This window comes from Electrophorus electricus, chromosome 6 (assembly GCF_013358815.1).
Source record: "Electrophorus electricus isolate fEleEle1 chromosome 6, fEleEle1.pri, whole genome shotgun sequence".
NCBI lineage: Eukaryota > Metazoa > Chordata > Actinopteri > Gymnotiformes > Gymnotidae > Electrophorus > Electrophorus electricus.
Window position 1 is genome coordinate 20,819,186 of NC_049540.1, and position 13,355 is coordinate 20,832,540.

General features: G+C 38.0%; 1 protein-coding gene across 1 annotated transcript; it reads left to right on the top strand.

The window, feature by feature from the left end:
* The first annotated feature begins 251 nt into the window (after positions 1-251).
* LOC118241544 (complement factor B-like) lies at positions 252-9,373 on the top strand. The gene is made up of 18 exons (XM_035527117.1): positions 252-308; positions 870-1,095; positions 1,196-1,381; positions 1,497-1,670; positions 2,009-2,095; positions 2,949-3,082; positions 3,382-3,529; positions 3,645-3,776; positions 4,252-4,347; positions 4,647-4,784; positions 5,032-5,138; positions 5,332-5,461; positions 5,579-5,726; positions 5,881-5,960; positions 6,170-6,276; positions 8,489-8,621; positions 8,811-8,860; positions 9,057-9,373. The coding sequence occupies exons 1-18, from the start codon at positions 252-254 to the stop codon at positions 9,219-9,221; spliced, it is 2,298 nt and encodes a 765-aa protein (XP_035383010.1). The 3' UTR covers positions 9,222-9,373.
* Positions 9,374-13,355: the final 3,982 nt, after the last annotated feature.

The window sequence follows — 13,355 nt, forward strand, 5'->3', positions numbered from 1 at the left end:
TTCCTTGACTGGACCGCTCTTGGACTTCCTTTGTTGATCCCCTTACATGAACAGGGTGTTAAGACCTTTGCGTCAAGGAGACTCTCTTCACTGACTGAGCGACCGCCACCATGAAAAACACCCTGGGCAGGGCTCCAGACATACTGGCCTGTTCACATAGCAATCATGCATGAATCAGTTATCCCCTAGAAAGCAGGGCTCAGGGTTCCACTAGGAAAACATTTCCGGGGGGGAACCCCTTCTCTAGAGCCATGGGGGTTCTGGATACCAAGCTCGAGGTCCTCCAGGACAGGCTACTGAAGACTTGGGTAGATGTCTTCTTTGGGTGGAACTCATGTCATGAATTCCTTGCTGTCTCAGACAAGGAAGTTAGATCAGGATAGTAGTAGTTTCAGTGTCCCCGGTGAGCATCAGGGAACCATCCATCCTTCCCGGGTGTATTCCTGGACTTCCATGCCTGCACAGGGAGTTCTGGGGCAGAATAAGCCCCCAGTGAGCCTCAGGGAACACCACAGCTGAGACCACCATTTTCTGAAACTGCTAAATTCTGCGAGACATTTTTGCTTTCTGAACCTAAGTTATCCACCTCTGATTTTAGACCAGGCTTACATTTGTCTGTTTAGGGCAGACTAGCAAATCCAATCACCCCAGAATATATTAACTACCATGTGTAGAAACTCTCAGGGCAGACATTAAGGTCACAGAGATCTGAGCAGAAAATACAATCAGTGAAATGGCCTCACTTACTATTGGACCTCAGTTATTATTACAGATGTAATTTCCCCTTCAAAACAATTCCAAGCCTCGTTCCTCTTGTATCATCTTGCTTGCTTCACCAGTTCTTTCACAGTTTCTGCAAACTGTTTTAGATCCCACTTGCCTACTTCTTTGCAGGTGTTTCATCTTTACCTCAGTGCTCTGAAAGTAACCTGACCATCAGTGGAGGCGATTTCACCCTCTCCAAGATGTATATTGATGGAAGTATACTGAGATACCACTGCCCAGAAGGTTATTATCCACATCCTGTGAAATTACGGCAGTGTTACAGAGGGCGTTGGGATCCTGCACCTACCAGAAAACAGCCAGAGTGCAAACGTAAGCAGCACATCATTCTTTAACACTTCTCCTAGTCTCTCATAAATGACACATTGTCCTTCATTCTAGATATTTGTCTCACTATATTTTCATTCTTTAGGGGTGACTTGCCCTAATCCAAATGTTCTGAACAATGGAATCGTGGACCCCTACAAGAGGATTTACTACATGAATGACACAACAACTTTTAGGTGTCACTCTGATTACACCTTCCGTGGCTCCTCCACCCGTGTGTGCCAGGCTAATGGGAAGTGGAGTGGTGGCACACCCGTTTGTAGTCGTAACTGTACGTAAAGAGCTTTTCCACTGGTTCTGCTGCTTTTCATACCAAGCTAACATGTGTACAATCATTAAGCCGCAGCTAGGAAGGCGTCTCATGTTGAAATGTACCCAACCCACAGCTGACCACTGCCCTGATCCCGGCATTCCGCCTGGTGCCAGCAGAACAGGCCACATCTTCAACATCGATGATGCAGTTACCTACCGTTGCCATAACAACCTGAAATTGCTGGGTTCCAAAGTTCGTGTGTGTCAGGATGATGGACAGTGGTCAGGGCAAGAGCCAGAGTGCTACGGTGAAGAGTCTGGTCTACACATATCATACTGCTGCACATCACACTGAATAGCTTTCAAATGTAACGTGTTATCTACGAATAATATAAATTATGGTTTGTACAACCTTTACCAATATTGGAAACAGGCATTTAGTCAGGCTGCCCCATAAAATAACTTTTGTAATAATTATTACATGCACATGTAATAATTATTATTTACACATGTAACAATAATTATGCCCTGAGATAAGGCAACAACCTGTGGCCTTAGTGCCACTAAAATTGGAGTTGCAATATTCTATATGCTATGAACTATAATGAGTGTACTGATGTCACCTTTACTGTGTTCTTCATTTTAGCTGATTTCACGTATGACACTCCAGAGGAAGTAGCAGAGGCTTTTAGCAGTTCTCTACAGACTACTTTAACAATGAATGAGGAAACAGGTGTGTAGACTCCACAGCTCACATTTTGTAATGACTTTCATACCTTAAAACCTGAAAAACAGCACACCTCTTTTATTTGTAATGCATTATTTCATCTTCCCATTTCAGAAGTCTACTTTTAAGATTTATTTTAAGTGAATAATGATTATTTAAAGGCCCAAGACTTAAACCTTCATTTTCTTTTCTAATTATGTTAATCTTGCTCTTCTTTACACACCATGTGCATATATAAAATGTATCCTATGAATACAAAATCCAGTAAATGACTGATTTATTTAGACAGAATTTCTGTCCTTTCTACTGCAATTAAGTAGAAATAATGTTGTGTAATGCTTGCATAAACTTTACTCAAGGCTATACTACACTACCATTTAACTACAGAAAACTCAGGGGGCGTCAATAGGTTATTTTGCAGTGAAGTCTAAGACATTCTTCTCCATCAACAGATCTAGCCCTTTGTGTCTACAGTAAGTTTAAAGTTTGCTTATGAGAAGATTAATACATTCATTGTTGGTTGATTCCCAGCATCCCTGCGTAAATCATTACATTCAGCTCTGCTTGCGTTGTGTAGCAGGCTGTGAGTTTCTGGCAGCAGATTGTCAATCAAATGTCCTCACTGGAATATTAGGACCACGTCCAGAGTGTTTTCAGATAGGATTGATGAGCCAACTTAGTTGGGTTTTGAACAGGATTTTATCATATTTTCCTTATGTTTTTTACTTCAGAATTTGCTGAAGGTGTAATATAACACTCTACATACACAGATTATTGTTTTTAAAATATGTTCTTTATCTTTAATGCACACATAAAATTCACACCACATTAACAGTACACCTGTTCTTACATGTTTCAGATAAAGAAGGGAAGAGAATCAAACTGGAGCAGGGGGGAAAACTTAACATCTACATTGCCCTGGATGCATCTGACAGCATAGAGGAAGAAGATTTTAATAAAGCAAAGAATATCATTAAGCAACTTATAATAAAAGTAAGTTAATAAGAATGTTGGAATTCTTGGTTTTCAATTTACGACTCTTAATTCCAACACTTGTGACTGTTTTTATTTGTTGTTTTTTTCTGTACTAATATCTATTAATTTCTCATTCAGATTTATTCTAGATGTATGTTATTCAGTTACATGGCAAATACTTATAGAATGTCTGGAGTCCATATGAACTGTAAAGTCCAGTTATTCTCTCATTTACTCTCATTATCTGTTCCAGATTAGGATGGTCTCACATCAATTTAATCTTTACTGGATTTAAACTTAACCTTTTTTATCAACAGATTCGCTACTATCAGGTTTCCCCAAACTATGAGATCATTATTTTTGCCACAGATGTGACAAGAATAGTTAGTATCACTGATTACAAGCAGCGTGATGATAAAAAGCTGGATACAATTCTTCAGGATCTGGATAATTACAAATTTGATGGTAAGCCTTTGGTAATCATGAGGTTCATCTCTTATTTTGGAACATTTGGTCCTAAAAATTCTGGTGTGATTTTTAAATTACGTACTGTCTCTTTTCATTACAATTGTTTTGGCAGCAAAAGGAAACAATGCAGGAACCAACATTGCTAAAGCCTATGGAGCAATTTTGGACAGCATCAGTTTTGAAAAGGCCGGAAATAAAGAAGGCTTAAATGATACACATTATGTCATAATCATGTTCACTGATGGTAATGACTTTTTTATTCAGTAGTATTTATCATAATATTTAATGTTACTGTAATGCTGCAGGTTGATTGAGTCACATACTGATAAGCCAAATAGCATCTTTATTAGTAGAGGGACAATCCAAAATCATAGTCAAAAATCAGACCAGGATCAACCATGCAACCAAACCAGGCAACCAAATCAAAAACGGAAAATCCAAAAACAAAATCAGGTAATAGCAAAACTGATCAATGCACAGGGAGCATGTTAACACAAGAGAACTGCTCTGTATGCTCAAGGGAGCAGAGGCAATACTTTGCAGTGATGCAGCTAACACATAGGACTTAAATAGTGCTAGAGAACATGTTTCACATCTGTATTCCAGGGATGATGCTCTCCCCTGGAGATTCTGGGCAATGTAGCGAGGAACCGTAATGGTAACTTTGTTGGCTAGTTACTGTCAATGTAAACTTATAGTTCTTGTTTCACTGTCTGCAGGTGTTTCAAATATGGGAGGGAAACCCAAAGAGAAGGTTGATGAAATCAAACAAATTGTGTACAATGGACAAGTTAAGAAACGGGATGAATATCTTGGTGAGAAAACCCTGCATTATATAATATACAGTTTGGATTCCTCTTTCTGTACTAGCAATGAATTTTTATTACTAGTGCTCCTAATTCTGTCAATAAATTCTCCTATCCATTAGATAGAATTTGTGCATTGTGCATTATTCTTTATATGTAAGCCATACCGTGCTTTTAGAGACAACCAAAATACTATTTAAATGTGAAAAAGATAAATTAGAATATCTGATCTTAAAACACATAAATACATAAAAACTTTAAAAAGTGCACTTTGATGGTCCACTGACACAGATATTGTCACATTTCAGATCTGTATGTGTTTGGTGTGGGTGATGATGTGCAAAGAGAAGACATTGATGACTGGGTAACAAAAAAACGGGATGAGAAGCATTTCTTTTTACTCCAGGATATGGAAAATGTGGAAGAAACCTTTGATCAAATGATTGGTACTTCTGTACTTCTCTCTGTTGTAGAGCTCATACAACTTTTGCATCACCATTAGTTGGCTGCATCATTATTACACTGCTTTAGTTGTAGTGAATTTTACTGTGCATTAAATAGAGAGATAGAGAGTGAAAGAGAGAGAGAAAGAAAAAGAGAAAGAGTGAAAGAGTGTGTGTGTGTGTGTGTATGTGTGTGTGTGTGTGTGTGTGTGTGTGCATGTATCACACTATTTATTTTTTTCTTATATAGATGAGAGCACTAGTGTGAGCCTGTGTGGACTCTACAAAGACTATCACGATGGTACTCAATCAACCATGCGCCGTGGATACCCCTGGCTGATAAAAATTGATGTGACAGTGAGTATATCAAATAAATAGTCATTTGAACTATGTAATAATTGTTGCTGTATTGAGTTTATAAGTAAAATTAAAATATATATTCAGATACGATAAAGAAACTACTTTGCCTCTGTATTTTTCTTGATGTCTGTCTGATTTTGTCAGCTATGAAGAAAAGTTCAAGAATTTTTCCTTTTCTTGTTCTCCACAGCATGAGGATGGTACAGTAGCCAACTGCTTAGGATCACTGGTCACTCCTACATTTATTCTAACTGCAGCCCATTGCTTTAGGTTTGGTGATATACCTGAAAATATTAAAGTTGGGGCACCCAATGTTAGAGGTACCATATGCAGTTGAAAAAAAACAGTCCTTTAAAGAAGTTTGAACAAAATAAAAATCCACAAGGATCATAAAATGTCATAAATGCTCTTTTTAATCCTTTTTTATTTGTGATCAGGCACCGCATTACCAAAAGTGAAGGAATACATACCTCACCCCAAATTCCAAATCAGAGATAAAGTGAAGGAGGGAATTTCAGAGTTCTATGAGTATGATGTTGCTCTCATTGAACTAGAGAAGAGTGTAATAATTGGTACTGATCTCAGGTAAGCAATCTGAGTGAATCCAACATCTTAATTTCAGTTTTCATAACATCCCATAACAGCATGACAATTATATATAACAATGACAATTACATGTGTGAATATACCTAGCCCGAGGTATATGCTAACTTTGTATTCTCGGTTACTTGTATACTAGAACCATATGCATCCCCTGCACCAAGGAGACGAGTGGGGCTCTAAGATTGTCTTCCAGTGGTGTGACTTGCAAACATCATAGTGAGTCAAAGACATCACTGAAAAACACATTTAGTGTTGATGTAGATATTAATGAGACAGACAGAAACTATAAAAACCCCAAAGAATTATGAAAAAAATCTGTAGGGGTGTAAGATTATTACATAGCCACCTAGCAGTTATGTCACATTAAACTTAAACGGAGGTTTAATTACAACTATGAAAATTGTTTTCTCTTTTTGTTCTTACAGAGGAAGAGCTGATGAATAATGATCTTGTAAGTGCTAATTTCATGTCATCTAAGAAAAAGGATGATGTTGTTCCAAAAAGAAATGTCCAAATCAAACAAGGACATAAGGTAAAGACATCTTACAGTCTATTGTTTCTATGATTCAATTTATTATTTTAACTTCATGCAAGTGCCCAGCATGCCTTAATTATTGAAAAACTGTAGACAAGTGAAAACTCTCAGGGACGTTTGGCAGGAGTTGTGGTTTATGTCTGTTTTACAAGACCAGCATCCAAGACGGGAGTGCAAATGTCAAGGAAGAACAGGTCCAGTTCAGACATTGTCTAGCTTGTTCTGTTGTCAATATCATTCCACTGCATTCTTCTTGGAAAATTCCCACAATTCACTTTTCCTGCTGGATTTTCTGAAATTTTCAAGTGGACATTGAAAATGCAACTTTGGATTTATTTTATTGATGATTTTGTTGGTCTGCCAGGTGGCGGTCCTAGAACAGGCATTGTTGGTCACTGATTAGCTCAGTCCAATTGTTGAAACACACATTTGAGGCGGTCTAACTGACCAGATTTCAATAATGTTAGCTGGCAAGCATTGAGCAATCTTACAGAAATCTGGTGATATGAATGTTCTGGGTTTTTCACAAACTTGCCCACCTTTCCATTTTGGGATACAGAGAAGCAGGTTAGTTAAAATAGGGTGTTTATACTTGCTTAAATTATTATTGTTATAGATATGGGTGTAATTTTGCTTTGAAAGGTGCTGGGGATAAGAATGCTTACTGGTTGTTGCATTCAATTCTGCTGCCCCTCAAATTTGTGTTCCATTTAAGAAATCAGTACATGTGCATTCGTCAAAAAGAAATCTGGGAGTCAAAGGAAAAGGTTCACGAAATGTTTTATGGCTGTGTCTGTAAAGCCTAACTGTGATGAACAATACAAGGACCATCAGCACTATGTCTTAAAGTATATTTGTAGTATGATTGTTTTCTGTTTTGATAAAAATAATTTGTTTCCTTTCACAAAATGTCAGTTATGCACTGTTTAGCTTATTATCTCAGTGGTTTCCTATGGCAGACGTTAATGCTGTGTTTAGTAGGATTGCCAGTGTACCAGGCGTTGTTAGGTTCAACACGACTATTTCAGGTGAGCCCTGCTAGTGTTGTCCCTTATCACATCAGCTAAGGAACAAGGGATCATCAGTCTAAGAGGGCAGGCATGAATCATGGTTGAGAACTGCAGTGACAAGGCAGTTGTAGTTTATAGATTGCTTGGTTCACACCAGAGAACTGCAGTCTACAAAACCAGCCAGTAGGGGATTGCTGGAGTGAGTTCAGAATGACTTGATGGGCATCAGTTACAGGCGTGGACATGGTGGATCAGTGCACGATCTGGGCAATGCTGTTCATGGATGATGTCATCCAACCTGATGCATGGTGCAGAAGGCAAAGGCAGTTTGGCTGGTGAATACGATCCCTGTTTAAGCTGGAGCAGGCACTCGCCTCTGTACTTGCCATCAGAGGGATGGCAGAAGGTGGCTTTAAACTGTGAGGTGGTTAAAGCTACCTTCTACTTAGACAGAGTGGACTACACAAATAAGATGTTCATTTCGAAGGGAAGTTCAAACTGTGCAGGGACTGGTGTACAACAGCTTATCAGTACAAATGATGACTCAAGTTTACTCATCAGTCTCATCAAAATCATTGTGGCCTTGCTTATATTCTGAGAGAAGTTATATTAAGAGACGTTCAGTCTGCTTTAGCGCAGGTGCTAGTAACACCAAGGTCAGGATTACCAGAGAGCACACATACTGATAAATATGTCACTGTGGATACGAGCATCTGCTAAATTCCTTTAGTGCAAAAGTATCAAATATGCACATGAGAACTCACATTATTGCAGAAACTCAAGGTATCTGTGCAATGTGTGACACTTTGTATGATGTACAGCCACTTGAACACACAAATGTAAGCTGTAGAAAAAAAACCCTACCTTTATTAAACATAAACCCTCTAGGCTAGACTTTTTAAAGGAACCTATATTTAACTTAACAGCTCTAGTACATTTAACATTAGAATATAAGCCTGTACATGCTTCTTTCTCCCAAGCCTCAGTTATTAACATAAACCCATTAAAAAGCTTTCGTTAAAGGTGTAGGACCTAAAAACATTATGGTTATAGAGAAACATCAGCTAGAATCTTTATACCAGTCTTATCTGTGAATAGCTAAGCAGTGTGTCAAATGTACCCCTAATCAGTCCTTTGTATGCCACTACACAAAGTTAAAAACATCTGCTAATCTCATACTGTTTCCACCTTTTCCTTAGAGGGCCTCATGTATTGAAGATGCCAAAAAAGAATTAAATATCACAGATGAAAAAGCAGCGAAGATTATTACAGAAAACTTCCTGTGCACTGGTGGGGCTGAACTAAATCAAGTAGATGATATTTCATGCAAAGGTAATTTACCTTAAGTTGTTTGCTAATACACATGTCTGGCAGAGCTTCCCAGAATTAGACCAACTGCACTATAATCTTGGAATATAATATCAAATGGAAGATCTGTGTTGATATGATTACATAGTCTATTTGAAGATATCAGTTACATTGTAATTTTGTTTCACTCTAATGTCTGTTACTTCCAAACAGGTGATTCTGGTGGTGCTACATTTATAGAGCAAAAGTATCGTGTGATTCAGGTCAGTGTTTAAATCACCTCCTGCCCTCAAACTTTTATTTTTTGATGTAGTATTGCATTTAAATGTCTGTGAGCAGATGCCTTAAATAAGATGCCCCAAATAGTTGAACTATAAAATGTTTATGATTGATCTGAAATTTGCAGTCTAAGACCATGTCCTAGGAGAACTGTTAGTGTAACTGTTTGTTTTTTAATAGGTTGGAATCATCAGCTGGGGATTGAAGGATGTATGTAAAGACAAAACACAGTCTATCGAAACAGCCAGAGACTTCCACACAAACCTCTTCAGTCCAGAAGTGCAGGCTTTCCTTAAGAAATACCTGGGTGATGGAAAAAGAGGTGCTCCTCTAACATTTTTGTAAATCTAGAGACACGGAGGTCTGCATACAGTTTCTGGAAGTGTGTTATTTGTCCTCTTTTCTTAATAATACTTAATACTTAATAATAACACTGGTTTTTCATTACTGCAAGTCTGGAGCATTTATGGACAATGAGCCACAATAAATCATTTTGTATGTTGATTAAGATAATGTCCTGCATTTATTTACATAAGACCATTGCCTAATAATTACTGGAGCTCTAAGAACTAGAGCCTATCCTCAATCCAATTCCTTATTAAATGATTCCTCATTGATTAGATGCTACAAGGCAATTTGAAAGAGCACATAAGAAGGATTATAGTGAATACCAACCTCACATCCGTTAGCAGAGATATCGTTTCTGTACTGGGTATGAAGCAACTCAGAGACCAGATGGGACTAATCTGGGATCTGAGTATTTTTCAGTCTCCTAACCACACACAAAATGGTTCTCGATCTGAGTGAACGTTCACTTTATCTGGGTCGAATAGTGATTCAGCTCAGCTGCCATCGACCTCAGTGAAAACAAGAGGAAGGGCCCCACCAGCTGCCCTTCACATGGGAAAAAAATGATTGGAGTACCCTTCTAGTGGCCCTATAAGATACCTTAAACTTGTACTTCCCTATGGGTGCCTTTCTAGTGAAAAAGGGTGCCATTATGAAGTGCCAGAAAGTGTGGAAAGCAGCTGATCTGCTGCTACTATTAATTAAGAGGGATATTTTAGTTGACCACAATGATGTCATTGACGTATATAAACATATGGCCAAAAGAAGAATTCTGCCACCACCCACCATCTCCCTTACTGATTATAATCTAAACCATAGCTTTCTCACTGATGTCATAACATCTGTGTGTTTGTGTGTGTGGGTATGTTTGCAAAACAATTGCTAATAGTTCCCTCTGTGTTTTACTTCAGAGGTATTTGTGAAATTAAAATTTTAAAGGTTTATTGTGTTTTATTGTAGAAGCATATTATACTTATAACATGGGTCACCTAATAAACTTTATCAAGGATGAAGACTCTCATCTTACATGATGCATTTTGCCCTTTTTATCCCCCCCCCGCCCTTCAGCAGTCTGCCACTGGTGATTGGTTTTCTCTTTTTCAAGGGGACAGAACCTCTCCAAGGGCTGGACAGTAATTATTCGACAATTGCTTGCTTATCAGTCTGTAAACAAATGTCTGGCCAGGAGGAGTGTGGTCAGTGATATATAGTAAGTATTAGGACACAATTTCAAACCTGTAACGTTCCGAGCACAACCAGAGACGGAATCGAATGATGATGGTGAATGCAGTTTACTAGAGAACGGGGAAAGTCCATAAACATAAGCCAGATATACTTATGAGGGTCAACATCCAGAAAGCAGTCAACGAGGCAACCAAAACAGACAGGGAACAGGCAGAGAGGGTATTTCAATGACATAATCATAAATCCAAACAACCAGGGCCCACACAAAGACAGACTACGGCTCAAAAACATAACACATGCTGACGAAACAAACATGGGGTTTAAATACAGAGACTAATGAGGACTAATGAAGAGAATAATAGGCATAGATACAAACAAGGACACGGAACCAAAAGATGCCAAAACATGGATGCACGAGGAAACAAATCAGGAAGAAAACACAGGTAGAGTTGCCGTGAGAACCGCGATGCCAGGAAGGGGGCATCGTGACAAAATCCCCCTCTTGCATAATAATGGTCACATCTTTACTGATCTTGTCCAACATGAATAAATTGGATCTCACTTTCAAGTACTTGCTCATGAGCTCTAATCATATGTTGGGTGTACATCACATAAACAAAGGCCTTGTCAGCATATGCATCACTAAAAGTTAACCAAAAACATTATAACAAAAGTTATTTATAAAACCAGTTGAATTAAATCCCTGGGGAAGGTTATGATCCATAAAATACCAAGGGTGATAAAAAAACGTAATTAATTATTATTTTTTTCATATTTAAATTACATCACAATATAATCAAATATCAAAGTTTCACCTCTGCCGCATAAATATATCATTATTTGTAAATCTGCTTTCATGGTTACACTTTGCACCTTGAAATGACTGGCAGAAGAACAGGGCGATAATCACTGTGCAATGCATCTGATGTAGTTGGTGGTCAATGGTCCTTTCTATTTGACTTCTTGTTAAACAGTGACAAAAAGGTCTGTGCTCTATGTCTGCTCCTGCAATATAAAACCCTTCTTTAACCCTTCTGGATGCTTATTTTTCATACCATTTGCACTAAGCCTGTAAAGACAACATGGAGTTTGTGACTTGGCTGAATGTATTCATTTTTATGACTATAACTGGTAAGTCCTGTTGATTTTGTCCTGTTTTTCTTAAGTTTTGATTTAAGTCCTGTTGATTTTCATAAGTCTTTTCTTCACTGAACACTAAAAACACTGCTTTGGAAAAGCATCTTTAAAACTTATTTTCTAATTAAAGAATATTGATTGACTTTGCATTAGAGAAAGTCATCATGCCTGTATATTTAATGATGTGAGAAATTACATTGATACACACAGTGAAATCCTGAGTATTGAATTAATACTTGAGGTATTAAACACATACAGGATTTGTTTAAGTTCAGCTGGACACATGAATATTCCAAGAACTGATTAATCACTGGATGCTTTGCTGAATAATGAATCAATGAGTCAATATGGAAGTTATAACCCAAAGCAAACAGAAGGTATTAGAAAACATTTAGTCAAAATTGCATTTGACAGATTGAATACTTAAGAAATTTTACTTTCATGAGAAATTGTGTTTCAGCCTGTGAAAATAGTGAAATTAGGCAAGTGATTATTACCTCAATAAGGGTGAGTATACTTGCACTTGTAAAAGGGGTACAATTATTATCATCTTCGTCAAGAAATTTTGGCACTACAGAGGGAGCGAGAGGCGAGCGAAAGTTCAAAAATCTTTATTCTCCACGACAAATACAAAGTAAGCGGGTTGCAAGGCAGCAGTGTGCAAAATAAACAAAGGAAAGAAGAATGTAATAAAAAGGCTTGCACGGGATCCAGTACTGAAGACAGTTCGGTGAAAACTCGCAGGCAACGTGCAGCGGCGGCGGCAGGAACCCGTGGGCTTATACAAGCAAACGAAAGAGGGAGAAGTGAGGAACAGGTAATGCAGAGCTATAGTGACGCAGACGCAAAAGCTAAGAGTGAGATTTATTTACGGCCAATCCAAAAGTCTGGGTCAGTAGCTCAGTCCAAAGTCATGGAACACACAACTAACTCTCTCAACATAAAAACAAAACAAGGCTAAAGGAACGGTGCATACAGAGACTACAGACAAACAAGAGCAAGGAAATAAACCAGAAACAAGTGAAACGAAGGGCAGAATTAACAGAACGAAAATGAGAGCACATGGAGAAAACCAGAAAGTAAACCACAACAGAAGACGGGACAGGGTAGCTAGGTTGACACCAACTGTGACAACTAAAAATGATTCTTAAGTACCAAGAATAAAACTATGGATGAATAAATATAATTCTTTATTCAATATCATTACATTTATTATATCCAACTGCTTCATATTATTCTTCATAATATTTTGTTCCATGTATTATTATTACCTTTGATCCATTATCTCTCAGCTCCCTAATTCTGCCCCTCTCCCATGTTGTTTTTTGGGACACTTGTTGTTTTGCCTCATCCTGAAATATAACAAGGGCAGATTCTGAAGATAAGTGGAATTAGGAAACTGAGAGATAAATTTACCAATAATAAAATAAAATAAAAATAAATGTACTTTTAAATAAAGTAAAATTATTTTAATCATATTTACTGTTGTGGGCATAGAAAAAAGGAGAAAGCAAATTCAAGCAAAAAAAAAAAACCTGAACATAAACTAATAGGAACAAAAGAAAAGCAACATAACAAAAATGACAAACAGACACCAAACACAAAAGGTGGATTATAAAAATCAGAACATAATGACAAAACCCACAGGTGGTGTGGACAATGAGGTGAGACGTCGGGCGTAGAACAAACCTAAAGAAACAAAAGCCATGTCCAACGCCACCGGTGCTTGACAGAAGCTACTTTCAGGGGGGCAACGTCACAGTACCTCCTACCAAACGCACACCTCCCAGCGCCTGTGCACTCTGGTGG

Coding starts and splice junctions, on each gene's coding strand:
- LOC118241544 (XM_035527117.1), top strand. CDS start 252: ATGGGGGTTCTGGATACCAAGCTCGAGGTCCTCCAGGACAGGCTACTG. Junction 309..869: donor ACAGGCTACTGAAGACTTGG/GTAGATGTCTTC, acceptor AAACTGTTTTAG/ATCCCACTTGCCTACTTCTT. Junction 3,530..3,644: donor GGATAATTACAAATTTGATG/GTAAGCCTTTGG, acceptor TTGTTTTGGCAG/CAAAAGGAAACAATGCAGGA.